The 23,770-nt window shown below is 53.4% G+C and overlaps 1 protein-coding gene across 1 annotated transcript; it reads left to right on the top strand.

Annotated features, from left to right (window-relative positions):
* The first annotated feature begins 1,055 nt into the window (after window positions 1-1,055).
* Window positions 1,056-23,524, top strand: LOC6497836 (cadherin-related tumor suppressor). Its single transcript, XM_001961507.4, has 11 exons — window positions 1,056-1,689; window positions 3,971-6,594; window positions 6,772-9,772; window positions 12,367-12,675; window positions 12,742-12,975; window positions 13,038-13,239; window positions 13,306-13,598; window positions 13,664-16,429; window positions 16,493-18,323; window positions 18,387-20,130; window positions 20,195-23,524. Exons 2-11 carry the CDS (start codon window positions 4,151-4,153, stop codon window positions 22,935-22,937), a joined length of 15,567 nt encoding a protein of 5,188 aa, XP_001961543.2. The 5' UTR covers window positions 1,056-1,689; window positions 3,971-4,150; the 3' UTR covers window positions 22,938-23,524.
* Window positions 23,525-23,770: the final 246 nt, after the last annotated feature.

Genomic DNA, 23,770 nt, shown 5'->3' with positions numbered 1-23,770 from the left:
CCGGAGATTTTTAATAATTATTTCACTATTATGTAAAACATTAGTCAATTGAAATGCGATCACCAACGAGACGACTCTTACTGTCCTGGACCAATTTAAGATCGCGTTATAGGGTAGGGGCCAATGGTAGATTGAGTGGGAGCCGGTAGGTGGAGGAGAGATGCAGACACAGCTAGTTCACACCAGCAGCATCGTCGTCACCATCGCCAGCAACATCTACAGCAACATTCGGGGACAGCAAAGGGAAGTAAAAGGCAGGTCCCAAACACCAAAATTCCAGAAAACCAAGACAAGAGGAAAACAATAAATGAGGCACCAACACAACGGAACAGGGCAAAGTAAACGCCAACTAACCATAAGAAAAATGACCAGCGATAATTTTAATTTGAAACCAGTTTCTATGCTAAACAAAATCCTACGGCGCTGCCCAAGACTCTCCAAGTCTTATTCTTTTATGAGTAACCAGGGATGTAACCAAACAAAAAGCCACAAACAGAGAGCTATCCGGTCCGCGGCGGAGAAATAACTTTACCCAGTACTCGCAGACACACCTGAGGTATATTCCACGGCTTGAAATAAAGATTTCTAATATACTTTACAATACATATTTTAATTTATTCCTATATTTGTTCATGCAAATATCTGTGGCACTGAGGAATGGCGAAATGCGCCTTTCTGCTAGGCAATACTAATGTTTTAGTGATTTTATCTTGAAGGGTGTAGTCCTTATCCTGGTTATCCTGGTCAATATACCCTGATTACTAGGTATATCTGCAGCCGACACATTCCTCCATAGCTGCTCTGACTTGTTTTTTTAGCTGTGTATGGGTTGCCGGTGGCCATTGAATCTCGTCAGACTGGACCGGACCACTGGACCTCTCTCAGCTCGGAGAGCGCCGCGTACAAGAAAATGAAAAACGAAACTGCAACAAGTGAAAAATGTGCTGTAGCCACAACAGGTAGAGCCGTGTGAGAGATTCCAGCGATCTCTCCCTGAGAGGGAGAGACGGATCGCGGCCAAGCCGCTCCCTCGACTCAGGTGGGACAAACCCGTCTGGCGACTTTTTCCACCTCGAGATTCTCCAGCGGATCTCTGAGGCGCTCAGTTCCGTGGCGAACGCTGAGCGAGTGGTTTGGGCCGAGTTCTGCCTTCCGACTAAGCGACGAAAAGGAGCACGTGCGTCCGACGGGTGACAAAAGTGAAGGTGCGTCCCACAGTCAAAGAGTCCTGCTGCATTCCAGCTAGTGTCATAAAGTGCCAGCCCTGGGTCATTTTTTATGAATTTGTCTCGCAATTAGAGGCAAACCAAAGCAGCTGGCGCTCCAGCTCCAGCGGGCTCCCACTCGCTGCCCCCAGTGCAGCCTTATTTGTTTGTGAAGCAGTGTGTGTGTGTGTGTGTGTGTGAGTCGCCGTTGAAAATTGTTATAAGTGAAAAATTCCAACATTGCTGTTGCAAGCGAGCGACAGCAACGGCAACGGCAACAGCAACAGCCAGCAGCAGCAACAAGCCATATACAAGAGCGAAAAATGAGGCAAAACACGTTTTGCTGAAAGAAAAAATATGCTGCGTCTGATATCCGTGCGCGTGTGTGTGCCTTTGTGTCAGCACGGTGTCCGTGAGAGCATCGGGAGTCGGGCTGTGTGTGCCCCACCAACACCGAAACGCCTGTAGAAATGTGAAGAAAATGGTAGGTACTCATAAACATTCATAGTGGACCTGGACTGGATAGATATTTTTGGCTTGGGCCTCCATTTGGGCCTTCAGTCGCAGGCACAGTCACAGTCACCGTCACAATCGGAGAAAATATAGTGGATATTCCAGGAATCAGCCAATGGGGCACCATGCTGATCCTGCTCAGCCCTGATTTGAATGACATCAAACAGGGACCGCCAATCACTTTTTCTGGCACCATCTAATGGTTCTGCAGATAGTGCATTCATGACCGACTTGGATTATGAATATAGTATAGGTGTAGATACAAGATACAAATAAGACTACATCTTGAATTATGGGAAAGCAACGGTAACGTAGGCAGCGGTTACCTCCGTGGTTGTGTCTTTACCTGTCTGTGAACCTGAATCTGTGGTTGTAAAGGTTGCCCTCCTCGGATGCCAGACTCGCAGTGTTATTGTGCTGCCAGAGTCGGATGCTGGGGTCACCCATTGCCCAATCCGAATGTTTTTGGGAGAGCACTGCCACGTAATCCCGGCATTCCGTATTCTTTGGGGCTGTCCTACCGGACTATACAACAAATTGAATGATTTATTTGATCTCTGGATACCAGGAAAAAGTAGCATTGCCCTCATACTACAAAACTTCTGGCTGTTCTTTAGACTGTTGTAGCATCGACGGCTTGTGGGCTTGAATTTACATTGCTAATGTATAAACACAGATATGGAATTTATGAACTATTAAATAGAGTCAACTCAGACGCTGTTTCAATGGCGTGGAAACCAGATATGCCCCAAACCAGTCCATGGTGCGTATGAGAAAGTGTAAAGGAGACAGATAAAGCCAGATACATATATCAATCAAGAATATTGAATTTCTTTTCTTTCATTAATTTAGTCGACATCCAACAAGAGTCGTAAACGGTGAACTCTAAGATGGGTTTGACTCTAGAGTTCAAGGTGGGTCAGTTAACTTCACCGAAACTGGCACATCCTAAGCGAAGTACTTGACTAATTTAAAGTCATATTAGTTTCCTTAACTGACACATCCAGATTCAAATTAAAAAGACTCAGATGTTCATACACAAGACCTCAAAATTTCAAAAGAGGGCTGTTCTAATTCCATTGGAATTTTATGGAAACGAGGAACTACCAATCACAGATGGGACCCATAAAAAAGAAAAACCCAACACCAGTACCAAAAACCTTTGATAGTGCCCAGAAATGAAATGAGAAGACGGGCAGGAACCGAAAAAGCAAAAACTCCGACAGCTAACAATACCATTAGAGCAGGTAGATTTTTAAGATTAATGAACGGGCTCGGCTTCAAAAGCTTCAGACAACAAATACGAAATTTACGACGCATTTTTAGCTACGTACGGGTATCCAGCGGTCTAAGCCGATTCAATCGGTTACCCCAACCCACATTCTGACAGATTCTACGGGTGAGACGCCAGAGTCGGTCCAGTAGAGAGTTCATGCGGACATTCCTATACGCCTATCAGGAGGTATATTTAGGATAGAACTAAATTAAGTAAAGAATCATTTAATTTAGAAAATTATCTTTGAGCCAGCAAGAGTTCATGTCTATAAGACCACCAAATTTATTACAACAAAAGCATTTTATATGAGCTCTTTCCTTCTTTGGTTATTGTCATCGCTTTTATAAGAGAGTGTGGCGGGAATTAAGTCTTTGTTTAGTATTTGGAGACGAAAAGAATGATTATGTTTTTCTAAAAAACCGTAACCATCACCCGGTTGCAGAATAAAAATTTCAAGTTCGTTGCCTAAGTCTCTTGTTTTCTGAGAGGATTTTAAGATTTATGTTTGTGTGGATTGCGGACTTTTCCTTTTTAGGGGTACAAGGGGAGCAGCTTTTCATTTCTAAGGTGTTAGATTACTTTCCACACTTTGGAGAATAAATTAGATTTTAATAAAAAGCTGTTGGAAAATGTTACGCTTTACGCTTTGGCGCTTCTTCCTCCTCCAGATCGCGCCAGGGTGTGGAGCTAATCTTGTGGGCGACGGAGCATGAAATGGAGCTGTTAATTGAAAGTAGCTTTTCATTAAACAGTACGAATTAATTATAGTTGTTTAGTATTTACATACGTAGCGACACATGACATTATACATAGGTTAAATACCACATTTATAATTAATAAGCTTATTGAGACGTTTCCGAACACTGTTCTGTAAAAAGAACAAAGCACATCGGATGGCGCATCGGAGAGTAGAAATTCTATGATGAAAGTGTGGAAATAATTAAAGCTAATCATCTTCTTTCTGTTTCTCTTTCAGGCTACTGGCGAATCAATTAACGAACCAACAGAACTAAAATGACGCATTCCAGGATGCATCCAGAGTATACCCAACAAGTAAACCAATGTGCTGACCATAAGAACAGTTCCAAGTGAACAGAACCGTGAAAGAAGTGATAAATTCCGTGCCAATTTTACCAAAAGTCTTCCATCCGCTCTCATGAGAGCCCCAGCGGAGATGGAGAGGCTTTGCCGGGGACAGCCCTTACCAATGCTGCTGCTGTTCCTGCTCCTGTTGGCAGTGGAGCTCGGCATTGGCCGGGCGAACGAAGAGGCCCGGCCTACGATGCAGCTTCTGGCTCCTCGAGGACGCAGCTACGCGACCACCTACGAGCAGTACGCGGCCTTTCCGCGCCGCAGAAGCCCCTCAATGGCGGGAGAGATGCAGTCCCGCGCCGTGGACACGAGTGCTGACTTTGACGTGCTGGAGGGTCAGCCGCGAGGAACAACGGTAGGCTTCATTCCCACCAAACCCAAGTTCACCTACCGATTCAACGAACCGCCAGAAGAGTTCTCCCTCGACCCGGTCACCGGCGAGGTGAAGACAAACGTGGTGCTTGACCGCGAAGGCATCCACGACCACTACGACTTAGTGGTGCTTTCTTCGCAGCCCACCTACCCCATCGAGGTGCGCATCAAGGTGCTGGACATCAACGACAACTCTCCCGAGTTCCCGGAGCCGAGCATCGCCGTGTCGTTTTCGGAGAGCGCCATGTCTGGGACGCGTCTCCTTCTAGACGCCGCCACGGATGCAGATTCAGGAGAGAACGGGGTGACGGACCAGTACGAGATAGTGGCCGGCAATGTTGACAACAAGTTTCGACTGGCCACGACGACTAATCCCAGCGGGGATACGTCGTACCTCCACTTGGAAACGAAAGGAAACCTGGATCGAGAGTCACGTGGCTCCTATCAGCTTAACATTTCCGCCCGAGATGGAGGGTCCCCACCGAGATTCGGGTTTCTACAGGTCAACGTTACCATTCTGGACGTCAACGATAACCCGCCCATATTCGACCACAGCGACTACAATGTTTCCCTCAACGAAACGGCTTTGCCGGGCACACCTGTGGTGACCGTCATGGCATCCGACAACGACTTGGGGGACAACAGCAAGATTACATACTACTTGGCCGAGACAGAGCACCAGTTCGCCGTCAATCCGGAGACGGGCGTCATCTCCAACACGGAGCGCGTGAACTGTCCGCAGCAAACGAATGCCAAGGGCAGCGTCCAGAAAGCCTGCGTTTTTACGGTCTTTGCTCGCGACCACGGATCACCCAGGCAGGACGGCCGAGCATACGTAACGGTGAATCTCGTGGATACCAACGACCACGACCCGATCATTCGGTTCCAGTACTTTCCGCCGACCGGCAGTGTGGCCACCGTTGACGAGAACGCCGCGAACGGAACCGTTGTGGCTGCCGTATCCGTGATTGACTCCGACGATGGTCTAAATGGTAACACGACTACCCGCATTGTATCCGGCAACGAAATGGGACATTTCCGGCTGGAGAAAACGGGCAGTCTGCACATAGTAAGAGTCAACGGCGTCCTGGACCGCGAGGAGATAGGAAAGTACAACCTGACGGTGGTGGCCATGGACAAGGGAACCCCTGCGAGGACAACCACCGCCCACTTGATAATAGACGTGAACGATGTCAACGACCACGAGCCCGTATTCGAGAAGTCAGAGTACTCAGCGGTTTTGAGCGAACTGGCCTCCAAGGGCAGCTATGTGACCTCCATAACAGCCACTGACGGAGACACCGGCGTCAATGCCGAGGTGCATTACGAGATCCTTTCGGGCAACGAGCTCAAGTGGTTCTCGATGGACCCGCTTACAGGTTTGATCGTGACCGCCGGGCCACTGGATCGGGAGGTGAGCGACAGCGTGGAGCTGAGCATTTCAGCGAGGGACGGTGGTCCCAACCCCAAGTTCGCCTACACCCAGCTAAAAGTGACCGTTCTGGACGAGAACGACGAGGCGCCACAGTTCGCCCAAAGCCACTTGAACGTGACCCTTACCGAAAATGCTCCGGCGCAGACGCTGGTGGCCGTGCTGACGGCTACCGACCACGACCAGGGAACCAATGGATCGGTGACTTTCGCGCTGGCGCCTAGCGTGGAGCGCCTCTACCCCCAGCAGTTCGCTATCGATGCGATAACGGGGCAATTAACGACGCGGCGATTCCTCGATCGTGAGTCAACAGCGCGCTACGAGATTCCCGTGATCGCCCGAGACCAGGGCGCACCCACGCCCCAGTCCTCCACCGCCACTGTCTGGCTGAACGTAGCAGATGTGAACGATAACGATCCAGAGTTTTATCCACAGCACTACATCTACACACTCGGGGATGACAGCAGAAATGACGGCCATGAGAACGGCGAGGGAAAAATCCTTCTGCACGTCACGGCCTCAGATCGGGACGAGGGCGATAACGCCTTAATTGAGTACAGCCTGGTGTCAGGTGGGGAGGGCCTCTTCCAGCTGGATGCTCGCTCCGGAGCCCTGAGGATGCACGCCGACGTGGGCACAACTCACGTGAAGCCACACTACAAGCTGCAGGTGTCGGCCCGCGACCACGGACAACCGGCGGGGAGGTAAGCCCAGAACAATATTTTATGTATTTTTACATTTAATACTTACTTCTTATTTAAGTCATCTACTAACAGCAATCTATTGTAAAAGTTTTGAATTTTATGGATCTAATCCTCTTGCATTATTGTGTCCTGTTAAGAACCTAGCTTCATATATTATTTATCTTTTTTATGAAAAAGGAAAAGCCAGCGCGATGCTGTAGTTGAAATCGTTCTTGGATCGAAGGCGCTGCAGCTCGAGTGCGACCATGGAAAGAGCAGTTATGAGTTCCAACTCGTCGAGGATCACGAGCAGCAGCCGGCGAAGAAGGGCCGCGAAGTCGGCGTGGTGCAGATGAAAGCCCCGTCTGGACACTCCCTGCCTTCCCTTGAATACCTCATTATCCACGGCGACAGGGACAGGAACTTCACCATTGACTCAACCTCTGGCCGCATCGCCACCGCCACCTCACTGGACCGGGAAGTGCAGTCCCACTTTCGGCTGACAATCTTGGCCAGATCAATGTCCAGCTCAAGCTTTGTCTACGGGACATGTGGCGTGAACATCGCAGTTATAGATTTGAACGACAACGCGCCGGTATTTGCCTTGGATCGCGACTCTGAACCCACCATCTGGCTGCCGGAGGACGCCGCCGTAGGCCAGGAGGTGTACTTATCCAGAGTTCGAGATCGGGATGCAGGTGTAAACAGTCGGATCCGCTACAACCTCACGCACAACCCCAACGATCAATTCCACATTGGCCCTGCCACAGGAGTGCTTTATCTGCAGAGGCCCGTCGCTGCCGAGCCGGGAGCCGTGCTCCTTGTGGAATTAATGGCTACAGACTCCGGCCATCCTGCCCTTTCCAGTCGCCTGAGCCTTTCAGTAAACATAGCGGATGTGAACGACCACACGCCCGTATTCGACCACACCTCGTACGAGACCTCACTGCTGGAGGGCACAAGGGTCAACACTCGCTTCTTCGCACTGCCTGCCACAGATATGGACACCGCCGAGAATGGACGAATCTCGTACGAGATTATCGAAGGAAACGGGGAGCGCATCTTCGGCATTTTCCCAGACGGGTACTTGTTTGTGAAAGCTCTATTGGATCGCGAGGTGCGCGACTACTACGCATTGACTGTTTCTTGTCGGGATGCGGGTGAGCCTTCCCGCTCCTCCGAAGTTCCAGTGGTGATCCACGTGATCGATGAAAACGACAACGCACCGCAGTTCACCAACTCAACATTTACGTTTAGCATACCGGAGAACGCTCCGGCAGACACGTTTGTGGGGAAGCTGACGGCTCTCGATCGAGACATTGGGCGGAACGCCGAGCTAAGCTTCGTCCTCACCAGCCACACTCAGGACTTTACGATCGACATCAGAAACGGATTCATTAAGACGCTGCGTCCCTTCGATCGGGAGGCCTTGGTGCGCGACAGTCGGGGCACGGCGGAAGGAGAAGTCGGCGGCGACGAACGGGCTAGCCGGATATCCAGTATAGAAGGTAATTACATGATATTGGAGGCGACTGTGTCGGACAATGGCAGCCCTCGGCTGAGCGACAAGGTGAAAGTTAAGGTAATCATCACGGACGTTAACGACAATGCGCCGGTATTCCTGAGGGCCCCTTACCACGTTACCATCTCCGAGGGCGCCTCCGAGGGCACTCACATCACGCACGTTTTCACACAGGATGCAGATGAAGGCCTCAACGGGGATGTCTACTACTCCCTAGCCGGCGGAAACGAGGCGGGCCAGTTCAGCCTCGACGGCGCCACGGGACAACTGACATTGGCTCGTCGACTGGACCGGGAGTCGCAAGAGGCCCATCACCTCGTTGTCGTTGCCCGTGATGCTGCTCTTAAGGATTCCTTGAGCGCCAACACCACCATAACCATTGTAGTATTGGACGAGAACGACAATGCTCCGGAGTTTACACAGTCCAGCAGCGAAGTTTCCGTGCTGGAAACCAGTCCCACGGGAACGGAGCTAATGCGATTCCGTGCGAGCGATGCGGATCAGGGTGTCAACAGCCAGGTGGTGTTCAGCATCTCGGCGGGCAATCGCCGGGACACGTTCCACATTGACACCAACACTGGTAGTCTCTACCTGCACAAGATGCTGGATTACGAGGATATTACCAGCTACGCGCTCAACATCACGGCCTCCGACTGTGGCACGCCCTTGCTGTCCACCACGGTGCTCTACAATGTGGTGGTGGTGGACGCCAATGACAATCCCCCGATCTTTCCCAGCACTGCCATTGTGCGTCAAATAAAGGAGGGCATTGGGCTGAAGACTCCCATTGTGACAGTCCTCGCCGACGATCCGGACTCTGGACTGAACGGGAAGGTGAGCTACGCCATCAGCAAGCAAGAGCCGGAGCTCTCGGGAGGCCGGCACTTCGGGATTAACACTGAGACTGGTGTGATATACACGCTTAGGGACATAGATCGCGAAGCCATCGACACCTTCCGCCTGACAGTGGTGGCAACTGATCGAGCTCAGCCATCGGATCTCCAGCTTCATGCGGAAAAGCTAGTCACGGTAATCGTGGAGGACATCAACGACAACGCACCCGTGTTCGTATCCATGAATGCCGCAATGCTGCCAATGACGGATCAAGGTCCCCAGCAGGTGATGCGGGTACACGCTCGAGATGCCGACTCGTCCAGCAACGGCCTAGTGACTTACGAGATCGTGAGTGGGCAGCAGGAGTTGTTCCGGCTGAACAGGAATACGGGTATCGTGACTTTCACGCCCGGACCTCAATACAAGTCCAAAGTGCGCTATCAGCTCACCTTGAAGGCCACGGACGAGGCGGTGCAGAGCGAACGTCGCAGCTCCGAGGTGTACATCACGATCATCACGCCCGGATTCGGAGGCAGCGAGGTTCCCCAGTTTGCGCAGAAAAACGTCCTCTCCGGATCTGTTTACGAAAACGAGCCACTCGGCACTAGCATTCTGACCATCAGCGCCCATCTAGCAGGCTCGGAGATCGAGTACTACGTGACCAATGTTACGGCGGTCAGTGGAGCCTATGGAGGGCAGGTGGATCGCCTCTTCGACATCGATGCCAAGCTGGGAATCCTGTCCACAGCTGCAGAGCTGGACCGCGAGGCCGGACCCGACGTGTACGAAGTGGAAGTCTATGCCATCGCCTTGGGAGGACAGCCGCGCACGTCCAGCACGAAGGTGAGTTGGAAAATAGGCCGAAAACCTGTTCCCTCTTTTCAGTTATGGGACTGACTTAGTAAAAAATATTTCCCAATTCATATTGGATCTCTCCCTTGTAAGATCTGCAGGATCATCCAAATCCCCTGTCCAAGAAGTGTCCTCTCCGTAAGACTATGTTTTTAGCCGCTTACTTTACATGGGGAGCTTTTAGGCTTTGCTTTCCACCATTACTGCCCAGCTGCATCCCTGGGTGAGATCGGGACGAGGAATGCCGTTGCTGGGTTTTCGCAGCCGCGGCTGAAGATTCTGGGCCAGTTTCAAGGGCTTATCAGTGCAAGTCGAGACCGCACTAATGCGCTTTTAATGTCTTGTGCTGATATGAAATATTGATTGCACGCCAACCCGGAGCTCCGCCGCTCCGTAGCTCCCCGATTCCCAGATCCGCAGACATCGGCCTCCCGAGCACAGGCACGTTGTTGCGATGGAGCCTTGAGATGCAAATTAACAGGGCCAGTGCGGATGCCTCGGACTCGTCCCTAAGCACTGATAACTGGTGAATGAATTTGCCGGCCAGGGAGGAGGCCCTCGCCAGACCGGGGGTGGGGAACCAGACAGACCTGTGTATCGAGAAAATATTTTACATCGCAACGCAGCGCAGCGCTGCATAAATGGGCCGCAGGGATAGAATTATAATAAGTTGCTTCATTGGCAGATGCCTTTAATTATGCCCGGCTACCCTACTCACGGGAGTCAGACCTCGGTCGCCCTTCGCTTCGCCCCTTGGAGGGTTTTCTCGGACCTCAGTCCTCAGTCCTCGGACTCTGCAGGCCTCCTCCAGGCATCCGACATCCGAAGCGAGAAGCAGCAGAGAAAAGAATAATGCCGAAAAAACCCGTCTCGCAGCTTCTTTCCACTTCGAATGCGGCTCCCCCTGCCAGTCCACAACCCAACCTCTCCACATCTCCACTGAGTCCTCCCTTGGCCCCGCCTCCTACTACTCCCCTCATCCCTGTCCTCCCGGCAGGAACACACGTTGTACGCGTAGGTATGCCAACAATTCACGCATGCAAATGTGTGTGGATCCAGTTCCAGTTTCGTGCACGAATCCGCGTTTCCAAGGATGGCACCTCTCCCAGGGACCCGGGCTAGCAGAGCCCTATGGCTTAGTGTGTTCCGATCGCTATGCCTCGCGTGCGAAGAGTGTTTCAATCAATTCATTCTTGCATTGATTTAAAACGATTGTCGTGTTCCCTTATTTTTCGGTTTCTTGCTCGTTTTTGGCTAATTTGCTAGCCTCAAATATGTGGCCATTACATGGTTTCTAGCCTCCGAATCTAGACTCTTTCTATTTGCGGAGAAAGCCCAGGAAAGCTGAATAAACACTCGACTTTAATAAATGCTGGTTATGTTCATTATGAAGATCATTCGACCCACTCCAGCCGCACTTTCTTCTCATGTTATCTTGGCCAGATCCAGCGCCAAAGAACTATTAAAAGTCGCTATAATTTAGTGATTGAGGACACTCCAAAGTGTCCCTATATCCAATCCCCGGAACACGGAACACGGGTATAAAAAGGCGTGTTCTGAGCCTCGAGTGGCCATTAAACGGGTTGACAAATGGCCGCATTTTCGCAGTTGCACCCGCCACCGATCAAATTAATGCAATTAGCTGCACACATTTCACTGTAAATGGTGCTCCGCTGATATACTCGGCCGGCTGCAGGCTCCACACTCCCATTAATCCACACACGAGAATGCCTAGGATGAGCCACCCCGCACCCTGTCCTTTCGGAGCCTAAAGTGCCTTAAGTAGTCTCTCCGGGCGCTGTCTGATGTTACAAATTTGCATAAATTCTATTACAAATGCAGTATTTGCTCGCCTGCTCCGACTTAACACCATCAGTGTCTCGGAGCACACGACGCTATATTTTACGAGTGAATGCGACCCTGTCACTCTGAGCCATATTTATGGCTCTTGGTCTGGTCTTTGTCCTCCGAGCCAGCTCAGACTTGGGTCTCCGGTTCTAGTACGGTCTGATTAGGGGACTGAAGCTTCGTCGAGGGTCTCGGGACACTCTGACGATGTAATGGCTTTAGAAAGGCACTACGTCTGGGCACCTAGCCGAGCACCGATTTCTGGAGGCCCAGACGGAGTAATTCTAATTTCGGTCTCTTCGCTCCAAATATTAATAGTTTGGCAGGGATTAGGACGACCAAGTTCGCAGATTAGCTTAACAAACTAATGCCAGAAGCAGATGTAAGTTGGGCAGGGGAAGAGGAAGGCCGGTTTTCCTCGTGGGGATTGCGAGAGCGGTACGGTCGAAATGGCCTAACCTATAACTCGCTCGGTCATAAAGCAGCAGAAGCAGAAAGTCCGCTCGGAGCTCAGGGCAGCAACTTTGGAAGCGGGTCAGCCGCGAAAGATGAGGAATGCGATTGACATTGCCACAGAGTCCGGGCACATATGCGGAGCATTTAGTGCCAAATTCGAAACGGGTTTCCGTTCGATGCCATTGCGGGACAGTTTTCCGCCTCCCCTTACTCATTCTCCTCCTCTGCACGCCAAAGTGGGCCACTGACATTGACGCATCGCATTTGCTTTGTTCTCGCAGGTCAGAGTAACAGTTCTCGACAAGAACGACAGTCCGCCGCAGTTCCTCGACTCCCCGTTCCTCTACAATGTCAGCGAGGACCTGGAGATCGGCCACACCATTGCCACCCTGCGTGCCCACGACCCTGACAGCCTGGGCACGGTGACCTTCAAGCTGATGGACGGCCACGACGATAAGTTTCTGCTGGAGCCCATTTCGGGCAAGCTGGTCCTCAAAGACTCCCTGGACCGGGAGACGAAGAGCAAGTACGAGCTCCGTATCCGGGTCTCTGATGGAATTCAGTACACCGAAACGTATGCCACCATAGAGGTAAGGATTTGCAATCCCATAATTAAAGGATACGTTTCTAAAGTCAAATTGTTGCCATATTTCTAGGTCAGCGACACCAACGACAACCCGCCCGTGTTTGAAGAGACTGTTTACTCCTTCGACATTCCGGAGAACGCGCCAAGGGGCTATCAAGTGGGCCAGATTCTGGCCAAAGACGCGGATCTAGGACAAAATGCGCAAGTGTCCTATGGAGTATTCTCGGACTGGGCCACCGACATCTTCAGCCTGAATCCGCAAACGGGAATGCTGACTCTGACCTCCCGACTGGACTACGAAGAGGTAAGTCCATGTAATTTCACTCTACTATCACTGACTCACCGCCCACATTTTATCCCAAACAGGTGCAGCACTACATCCTGCTTGTGCAGGCCCAGGACAATGGGCAACCCAGCCTTTCCACCACCATTACGATCTACTGCAATGTGCTGGACCTGAACGACAATGCTCCCATCTTCGATCCCATGAGCTACTCGAGCGAAGTGTTTGAAAACGCTCCCATTGGCAAAGAGGTTGCCAGTGTTTCTGCGAAGGACATTGACTCGGGTAACTGCTTCAGATATTTCCCTTTTTTGCACGCCTTTCCTAAATGCATTTCCTAATCCCTTACAGGCAACAATGGGCTTGTCGCCTACAGCATCACGGCAGGGGACTCGGACTCCGAGTTCGAAATCGACAGCAACGGCACCATCCGCACTCGTCGTCACCTCGACCGGGAGCGCCGATCCACGTACACCCTCACAGTGACCGCCCAGGACTGTCCGGATGAAGTGACCAGCTTTAGCGAGCTGGAGGAGACGCAGCTGAAGCTGAAGTACCGCTCGCCCAGGCGCTTCCACCAAAGCCAGGACCAGCAGTACTTCCTGTCTCACCAGAAGCAGCAGCGCCTCTCGTCTACCGCAAAGGTGAGTTCTCCCTTACTGTGGCAAATGACTGATCCATGACTGATCCGATCTCGTCCCTCTACCAGGTAACGATACTCATTAAGGACATCAACGACGAGGTGCCCGTTTTCGTTTCCGCAAACGAGACTGCCGTCAGGGAGAACGTGGCCATTAATACCGTGGTCCTGGCCATAAAGGCCGTCGACAACGACGAGGGAAGGAATGGATACATCGATTACACCCTCAATGGCGCTTCCATCGAAGATGGATCAGCCAGCCAGTCGGAACCGCTTCCCTTCTCCCTCAACCCCACCGATGGATTGCTGCGCGTAACCGACGCCCTGGACCGGGAATTGCGGGCCAGCTACCTGTTGAACATTACGGCGCGAGATCGCGGCGAACCTCCACAGGAAGCAGAAACGCAACTTCTGGTCCGCATATTGGACGAGAACGACAACAGCCCCATCTTTGATCCCAAACAGTACTCCGCATCTGTAGCCGAGAACGCCAGTATCGGAGCCATGGTCTTGCAGGTGTCCGCTACGGACATAGACGAAGGCGCCAACGGTCGCATCCGGTTCTCCATAGTCATGGGCGACCTGAACCACGACTTTACGATCAGCGAGGACACAGGCGTGGTGCGGGTGGCCAAGAACCTGAACTTTGAGCGGCTGTCCCGCTACACCCTCACTGTGAAGGCCGAGGACTGCGACCTGGAGAACCCGGCTAGCGACACTGCTGAACTGACCATAATCATTCTGGACATCAACGACAACCGCCCCACCTTCCTCGATTCGCCCTACCTGGCTCGGGTCATGGAGAACACCGTCCCGCCGAACGGAGGCTATGTGCTCACGGTAAAGGCCTATGACGCGGACTCTCCTCCGCTCAACTCTCAAGTGCGATACTTCCTCAAGGAGGGAGACACTGACTTGTTTCGTATCAACGCCTCATCGGGAGACATTTCGCTGCTGAAGCCCCTGGACCGCGAACGGCAGAGCGAGTACATTCTGACACTAGTGGCTATGGACACAGGATCGCCGCCGCTGACGGGCACCGGCGTCGTACGAGTGGAGGTGCAAGACATGAACGACAACGGACCGGTTTTCGAGCTGCAGTCCTACCACGCCGTTGTGGAGGAAAACCTTCCCGCCGGTACTTTGGTGCTCCATCCCACAGCTACAGACAAGGACGAAGGACTCAACGCAAGGCTGCGGTTCAATCTGCTTGGCGATCACATTATGCGCTTCCACATCGACTCCCAGACTGGTATAATCACCACGAGCATGCCGCTCGACCGGGAGGAGACCGCCGTATATCACCTAACTTTGATGGCCCAGGATAGTTCCGTCACAGAACCACGAGCTTCGTCGGTGAACCTCACAATCCAGGTGGGCGATGTGAACGATAACGCTCCCAGTTTCGACGCCAGCCGATACACTGTAACACTACCGGACAGGACGAGTACAGGGGATTTTGTGTTTGGGGCCTTGGCTACGGATCTGGACGAGGCAGAAAACGCAATGGTGCGGTACAGCATCAGTGGCAAGGACCAGGATTACTTTGAGATCAACGCCAGAACCGGAGTGGTGAGCACCAAGGTGGTTCTCAAAAATGAAGCTTCTGCAAAAGGAACCTTCAGTATAATGGTACACGCTGCCGACCGAGGAGCATATCCGCAGCACTCCTCGGCTGAGCTGACGGTGTTCTTGCGTCCTGCGGAACAGTTTCCCGCCTTCGCCTACATCGAAAACAGCTACTTCACCCTGGCGGAGGATGTGGAGCCGGGCAAGGTGATCACCCAAGTCAGCGCCACGTCTCCGAAGAAGGGACTGGTTGGCAGCGTGCATTACGGCATCGCGGGCGGCAACATGGGAGATGCGGTCCGAGTGGACCCCAACAGCGGAGTTATCAGCGTGGGGGCGGATGGCCTCGACTACGAACTACTGCCCCTGTACGAGATCTGGGTGGAGGCGGTAGATGGCGACAGGCCCAGCTTGCGAAGCGTCACCTTGTTGACTCTCAACGTGACTGATACCAACGACAATGCACCGGTGATGGAACGGCTCATCTACAACTCCGAGGTTCTCGAGGAAGAGTCTCCGCCGCAGCTTATCGCCGTGGTCAAAGCCACGGACCGGGACTCCGGCGACAATGGAAAAGTCAGTTACCGTCTGAAGGACGACTACAGAGGTACCTTCGAGATAGCCAGCGACACGGGCGAGATCCACACGACGATGAGACTTGATCGGGAGGAGCTCGGAGAGTATGCGCTGGTAGTGGAGGCTGTGGACCAAGGACGACCCCAGCTGACTGGCACGTCTAGCGTTCTGCTCCACCTGCTGGACAAGAACGACAATCCACCTAAGTTCACGCGCCTTTTCTCGTTGAACGTGACCGAAAACGCTGAGATCGGCAGCTTTGTCATCCGCGTGACCTCCTCTGACCTTGACTTGGGCCCGAACGCAAACGCCTCCTACTCGTTTACCGAAAACCCCGGCGGAAAGTTCAGCATCGACGCACAGAGTGGCAACATCACTGTGGCCGGGCACCTGGATCGCGAGCAGCAGGAGGAGTACATTCTTAAGGTGGAGGTGTCCGACGGGGCCTGGCGCGCAGCTACCCCCATCACCATCACCATCCAGGACCAGAATGACAATGCCCCGGAATTCGAGCACAGTTTTTACAGCTTCAGTTTCCCAGAGCTGCAGCACTCGGGCGCCCTGGTGGGCCAGATCATCGCTACGGATCGGGATAAGCAGGGTCCCAACTCGGTCATCTCGTACTCCCTGCAGCAGTCGTCGCTCATGTTCAGCATAGATCCGGCCACCGGCGAAATATTCAGCAAAAAGGTAAGGAGTTTAAATCATGAGCTGGGATTAAGATTACTTACTATCACTGTACACACTTTTCAGATGGTCCACTTTAGGCACTCGCAGTATGTCCGATCCCCCGAGAACATGTACGCCCTCACCGTCCTGGCTACGGACAACGGCAAGCCACCACTGTATTCGGAATGCTTGGTGAACATCAACATCGTCGATGCCCACAAGAATCCGCCAAAGTTTGAAAGAGCCAAGTACCTGGCGCCTGTTCCGGAGAAAGCGGGGCGAGGCCAGAAGATCGTACGGGTCCACGCCACAGACGGACAGCTGTTCGGATCCAACGAGATCGAGTACTCCTTGGTGAGCGCCAACCTTAGCTCCATGTTTACAATTGGAACGCACGACGGCTGGATCTCTCTGGCCAAGTCGCTTTCGTCGCCTCCACAGTCTCGTTTCGAGCTAGACGTGCGAGCCACGGATCGGGGGGCGCCTCCGCAGTTTGATCAGACCCGCGTAACTGTGGAGGTAACAGGAGAGAACCTTCATACGCCCAAGTTTTCTGCGAACACCTACCAGGTGATTGTGCCAGAGAATGAGCCAGTCGGCTCCACAATCCTCACAGTTGGAGCCACGGATGCAGATGTGGGGCCTAACGGAATGCTCCGGTACGCCATATCGGGCGGAAATGAACTCAGGAAGTTCAGCGTGGACGAACGCACTGGAGGAATCGTGATTCGGCAGCCGCTGGACTTTGATACGACTCAAGAGTACCACCTCAACATCACGGTGCAGGATCTTGGCTTCCAGCCGCTCTCCGCGGTAGCCATGCTCACCATCATTCTGACAGACGTCAACGACAATCCTCCGGTTTTCGCCCAGAAGGAGTACCACGGCTACCTAGCCGAGAACAAGCCAATCGGCACCTTCGTGTTCCAGGCGGTGGCGACGGATAAGGATTCGCCCCGAAACGCCATCATACATTACTCCTTCTTGCCGACCGGTACAGACCGGCACTTCTTCAGCGTGAACTCCAGTACCGGGAGCATCTTCTCTGCGGTCTCCTTCGATTACGAAGAGAGACGCACCTACACCCTCCAACTGAAGGCCAAGAACCCAGACACGATCATGGAAAGCTATGCCACACTTTTTATCCACATCCTCGGTGTCAACGAGTTCTATCCGCATTTTGTGCAGCCTGTGTTCCACTTCGACGTGTCGGAGACTTCGGCCATGGGCACCCACGTGGGCGCTGTCCAGGCCACGGACAAGGACAGCGGCGAGGACGGACGCGTCTACTACCTGCTAGTGGGGGCCAGCAATGACAAGGGATTCGGTATAAACACCAACACTGGTGTGATCCATGTGGCGCGCCACTTGGACAGGGAAACGCAAAACCGTGTCGCCCTCACGGTACTGGCCAAGAACTACGGCAGTATTCGGGGCAACGACACCGACGAGGCGCAAGTGATAATCTCGATCCAGGACGGAAACGACCCACCAGAGTTCATCAAGCGCCAGTACTCTTCCGCCGTCTCGGAGGCAGCTGCCATAGGCACCAAGGTGATCACTGTCAAGGCCGTGGACAAGGACATTCGACCACAGAACAATCAGTTCAGCTACTCCATCATCAATGGCAATCTCAAGCAGAGCTTCAGGATAGATGCCCAGAGCGGCGAGATCACCACGGCTGCTCATCTGGACCGGGAGGAGACCGCTCACTTCAACCTTGTGATTGGGGCCATAGATATGGGTCTGCCTCCGCAGACGGGCAGTGCCACGGTGCGCATAGACCTGGAGGATGTGAACGACAATGCTCCTACCTTCACCCGCGAAGGACTAATGGGCTACATTTCCGAGAACGAGCCGTCCGGCACCTCCATTATGACACTGGCGGCCTCCGACCCGGATCTTCCGCGAAATGGTAAGTATTTAGAACGGGTGACATGAAATTATAACATAAATCTAACTGGAAATGTCCCCACAGGTGGTCCCTTCTCCTACAAGCTTGTGGGCGGAAAGCACAAGTCCTGGCTGAGCGTGGACAGAAGCTCAGGACTCGTGAAGTCCACTGCCAGCTTCGACCGCGAAATCACTCCCACACTGGAAGCAGTTATAGAGGTGGAGGACAGCGGGAAGCCGATGCAGAAGTCAAAGCACATGATCACCATAACGGTGCTGGATCAGAACGACAACCCGTCCACGACGCGGAACCTTCAGGTGACTGTGAACTTGTTCAATGGAGATCTGCCCACAAACATCAAGCTCGCTGACATCCGACCCAATGACATCGACATCGTGGGCGACTATCGGTGTCGCCTGCAGACTCCTCCGGCTCAAACCCACCTGCAACTGGCCATTCCAAGAGCCTGTGACCTCTTCACGACTTCACACACCACGCCCTCCTCGTTCTCCTCCAGCTACACGGGCAACGACGGTAAGCATGGCGACGTGAGCAACAAGTTGAGCGTAGTCTTCCAGAGCTTCGACAACGACACTTTGGCGAACACGGTTTCCGTGCTGGTAAGGAACACGACGGCCGCCCACTTCCTGTCCCACCACTATCGACAGGTGCTGGAGGTGCTGAAGTCCAGTCTTGCCCACGGAGACGTGTTTCTCTACAGCCTCCTGGAGAACGGAGGAGAGATCGTGGGAGGATCCGATGCCATGCCCATTAATCTGGAGCTCCTCCTGGCAGTGCAGCTTGGGAAGCGCACCTACAAGCAGCCCAAGGAGGTTGTCGAAAGGCTGCGGGAGAAGCGCTCAGCCCTGTCGGAGCTCATGCAGAAGGACGTGGTGGTGGGCTACGAGCCCTGCAAGGAGCCACAAATCTGCGAGAACGGAGGTGTCTGCAGCGCGACCATCCGACTGCTGGACGCACACACATTCAGCATTGTCGACAGCCCGAATCTTGTGATGTCGGGACCGCGGATGGTGCACGACTACACCTGCCTGTGTACCAACGGATTCTCCGGGGAACAGTGCAGCCGCAGACAGGACCCGTGCCTACCCAATCCCTGCCAGCAGCAATCCCAGTGCAGACGGCTCGGCAGCGACTTCCAGTGCGTATGCCCGCCAAACCGGGACGGAAAGCAGTGCGAGAAAGAGCGCAGCGACATCTGCTGGAGCAAGCCCTGTGGCAATGGTGGAAGTTGTCAACGCAGCGCCGACGGCTCTTCTTACTTCTGTCTGTGCCGACCTGGCTTCCGAGGCACCCACTGCGAGATTGTGTCGGACTCTTGCCGGCCGAATCCCTGCCTGCACGGAGGCCTTTGTGTCAGCCTCAAGCCGGGCTACAAGTGCAACTGCTCTCCCGGCCGATACGGACGTCACTGCGAGCGGTTCAGCTACGGATTCGAGCCCCTCTCGTACATGACCTTCCCCGCCCTGGACGCCACCTCCAACGACATATCGATCGTCTTCGCCACCACAAAGGCCAACTCCTTGCTTCTCTACAACTACGGTATCCCGACTGGTGGCCGCTCCGACTTCTTGGCCATTGAACTGGTGCAGGGTCTAGCGTATTTCTCCTCCGGAGGTGCCCGCACGGCCATTACTACGGTGATAGCTGGACGGGATCTTGCGGACGGAGGATGGCATAAGGTGACTGCCACCCGCAATGGAAGAGTAATGTCGCTAAGCGTGGCCAAATGCACTGACTCCGGGGACTCTTGCGCGGAGTGCACGCCCGGAGACTCCACTTGCTATGCCAATGAAGTGGGTCCTGTTGGGTAAGTGGTCTTATGATGTCTTTCAATTGCCGTGTATTAATTCCCTTTTCCCCCTTTTATTCAGAACTCTCAACTTTAACAAACAGCCTCTATTGATTGGCGGCTTGGCCTCAGCAGATCCTCTCCTGGAGCGCCCTGGCCAGGTGCACAGCGACGACCTAGTGGGATGCCTGCACAGTGTGCACATCGGAGGACGAGCTCTGAACCTGAGCACTCCGCTCGAGCACAGGGGCATCTTGCCTGGATGCAACCGGCAAGCCTGCCAGCCATCGCTGGCGGCAGAACGCTGTGGAGGATTCGCTGGTCAGTGCATTGACCGTTGGTCCAGTTCGCTCTGTCAGTGCGGAGGCCAGCTGCAGTCCCCCGATTGCTCCGAGTCCCTGGAGCCTGTGACGCTCAGCAATGGAGCATTTGTAGAGTTTCGAGTCTCGGAACTGTACCGCCGGATGCAGCTCCTGGAAAACATGTACAGCGCAAAGAATGCTTGGACGGACAGTTATCCGCGGGAACGCCGGCAAGCGGGAGGCGATTTGCACAACTTGACCATAGCTTCCCAGGTCTACGAGGCGCCTAAGATGCTTAGCTTTCTTTTCCGCACCTATAAGCCGGATGGACAACTACTCTACGCTGCCACCAACCAGATGTTCACCTCGCTGTCCTTGAAAGAGGGCCGCCTAGTCTACTTCTCCAAGCAACAGCTGGACATCAACATGACGGTGCAGGAGCCCTCCTCGCTGAACGACGGCAAGTGGCACAACGTCAGCTTGCACAGTGAAAGCCGGAGTCTCCGGGTGCACTTAGACGGACGCCAGGTGGGGGATGAGCTAGACATCGCGGGCGTCCACGACTTTCTGGACCCTTACCTAAACGCTCTGTGCGTGGGCGGATCGATTAACAAGGATCAAGAGAAGGCTATCTTCACTGGCTGCATCGCCAACTTCACTGTGAACAACGAAATGCAGCCGCTGAACGGATCCGGCAGCATCTTCCCGGAGGTGAGGCTACATGGAAGGGTCGAGTCGGGATGTAGCGGAGTCATTGGCATGGACGCTGCCCAAGTCGCGGATCCCCTTAGCATCGGGATCACGCTGGTGATAGTCTTCTTCGTCATTCTGGTGGTGGCCATACTGGGCTCCTACGTTATCTACCGTTTTCGAGGCAAGCAGGAAAAGATTGGCAGCCTGAGCTGCGGAGTGCCCGGCTTCAAGCTCAAGCATCCTGGGGGAGTCATGGTTGGAGCGCCTTCAGTGCCTCCCACCCAGATCGACCATGTTCTGGCCCGCAATCTTCACCCCAGCGAAGTACCCTCGCCGCCAGTCGGAACAGCAGAACATCTTCGCCCGCCCGTAGGAGCACACCACCTGGTGGGGCCCGAGCTACTCACCAAGAAGTTTAAGGACCGCAGCGAACTGACTCCTGCGTCCGAGTGCCCTCAGCCACAACAGAGGCCCCAGCGGCCCGACATCATTGAGCGTGAGGTCGTGGGAAAGAGCCCGTTGATCCGTGATGAGCACCGCCTCCCCATTCCTCCTCTGCATCCGCTGCCACTCGACCACGCCAGCTCGGTGGACATGGGCTCCGAGTACCCGGAGCACTACGACCTCGAAAACGCCAGCTCCATTGCGCCGTCGGACATCGACATCGTGTTCCACTACAAGGGTTATCGCGAGGCGGGAGGCATGCGAAAGTACAAGGCCACGGCTCCCCCAGTCTCCGCCTACACGCACCACAAGCACCAGAGTGCAGCCTCCCAGCAGCAGCACCGCCACGGCGCCCCATTCGGTCCCAGGAGCCAGGGCAACCAGCCTCCGCCACCGCCGACAAACTCATCCCGCACCCACCAAAGTACGCCCTTGGCGCGGCTCTCGCCGAGCTCTGAGCTGAGTTCCCAGCAACCGCGCATACTGACGCTGCACGACATCTCCGGAAAGCCACTGCAGAGCGCCCTGCTGGCCACGACGTCGAGCTCCGGTGGCGTGGGAAAGGATGTGCTGCACAGCAACAGTGAGCGCAGCCTGAACAGTCCGGTTATGTCGCAGTTGTCCGGCCAGGGCTCCAGCGCCAGCCGGCAGAAGCCAGGGGTGCCGCAGCAGGCTCCCCCGCAGACCTCCATGGGCCTGACCGCCGAGGAGATCGAGAGACTCAACGCACGTCCCAGAACCTGCAGCCTGGTGTCCACCCTTGACGCAGTTTCGTCCAGCAGTGAAGCCCCGCGAGTTCCCAGCAGCGCGCTCCACATGTCCTTGGGCGGAGGCATGCACAATACGGACGTCGATGCACATAGCTCCACGTCCACGGACGAGAGCGGCAACGACAGCTTCACCTGCTCCGAGATCGAGTACGACAACAACAGCCTCAGTGGCGATGGGAAGTACTCGACCACCAAGAGTCTCCTGGACGGGAGAAGTCCTGTGGCCCGGGCTCTCAACAGCGAGGCGAGTCGGAACCCAAGCGTGATCAAAACCCCGCCCATTCCACCGCACGCCTATGACGGCTTCGAGTCGTCGTTTCACGGATCGCTGAGCACGCTCGTGGCCAGCGACGACGACATCGCCAACCACCTGAGCGGCATCTACCGCAAGGCCAACGGAGCAGCCTCTCCCTCTGCCACCACCCTGGGATGGGAGTACCTGCTGAACTGGGGCCCCAGCTACGAGAACCTCATGGGAGTCTTCAAGGACATTGCCGAGCTCCCGGACACCACGAGTCCGCAGCAGCAGCAGCAACAATCCCAGCAGCAGCCGCAGGCGGGGAACACACTGCGGATGGCTTCCAACGGACAGGCTGCGCCGGAGGAGTATGTTTAGACTTTGAGGCAATGGTGGAGCCATTCCACACTTAACATATGTGTAAACTTTGTGTAAAATTGCATTCCCTAAAGTTAAGTAATCCCCATCCATTTCGCAATGTACAACGAAAACGAGACAGGATAGTAAGATAATCGTGAACCATAGACTTATGCTCTAGGATAATATGGGCCCTTAGTAGTTGCTATCTGATCGCCTTGCATCAAGGCCAACAATCCTACGTGCACCTTCGACTAGGCTTTAAAAGCAAATGTATCTTTAACACATTGTTTTAAAATCCTTTACTTGTGTAAATTGTTTCAATGTGCTATATTAAGTTAGTTCCAGCCACTGCTTTTAATTGCCATTTAAGTACATAAAACATTCTTTAACTTATTGGGAAACTCGCCAACATACCCTAACTGCCTTAGTCCGTAGATCGTAGTTAGTTTCTAATGTAATTCATATTCCTTTAGTTTACCGCCCTGTATTACGCCGGGTATAATGTATCCAACTTTTGTACTTCCAACTCGTAGTAAAATGTTACTAAATAAATGATAGTTGTAGACTCGTTACTTTAATGTTCCAGCGGGTTTCTTATTCAAATATCTATATTTTTAACGGCTCTGCTCCCAAAAGTATGCAACATATTTGGCGTCCTTTAAAGAATTCCAACAGTAGAATTTTAAACTTTGCCGGAAGAAAGCCCAATTTATTTTTGTCGCTGTTGGATAGATGAGTTTCTGGACGTCTGGGGTCGAATGGGGTCTAGGGATTAGTAACCATTAAGTAGGTCTGGGAAGCAACTGGAAATAATAAACTAATATATTGATAAACATTATCAGAACTTTAGC

This window comes from Drosophila ananassae, chromosome 3R, assembly GCF_017639315.1.
Source record: "Drosophila ananassae strain 14024-0371.13 chromosome 3R, ASM1763931v2, whole genome shotgun sequence".
Classification (NCBI taxonomy): Eukaryota; Metazoa; Arthropoda; class Insecta; order Diptera; family Drosophilidae; genus Drosophila; species Drosophila ananassae.
The sequence above is the reverse complement of the archived record's forward strand: the minus strand, read 5'-3'. Positions and strand labels throughout refer to the sequence as shown.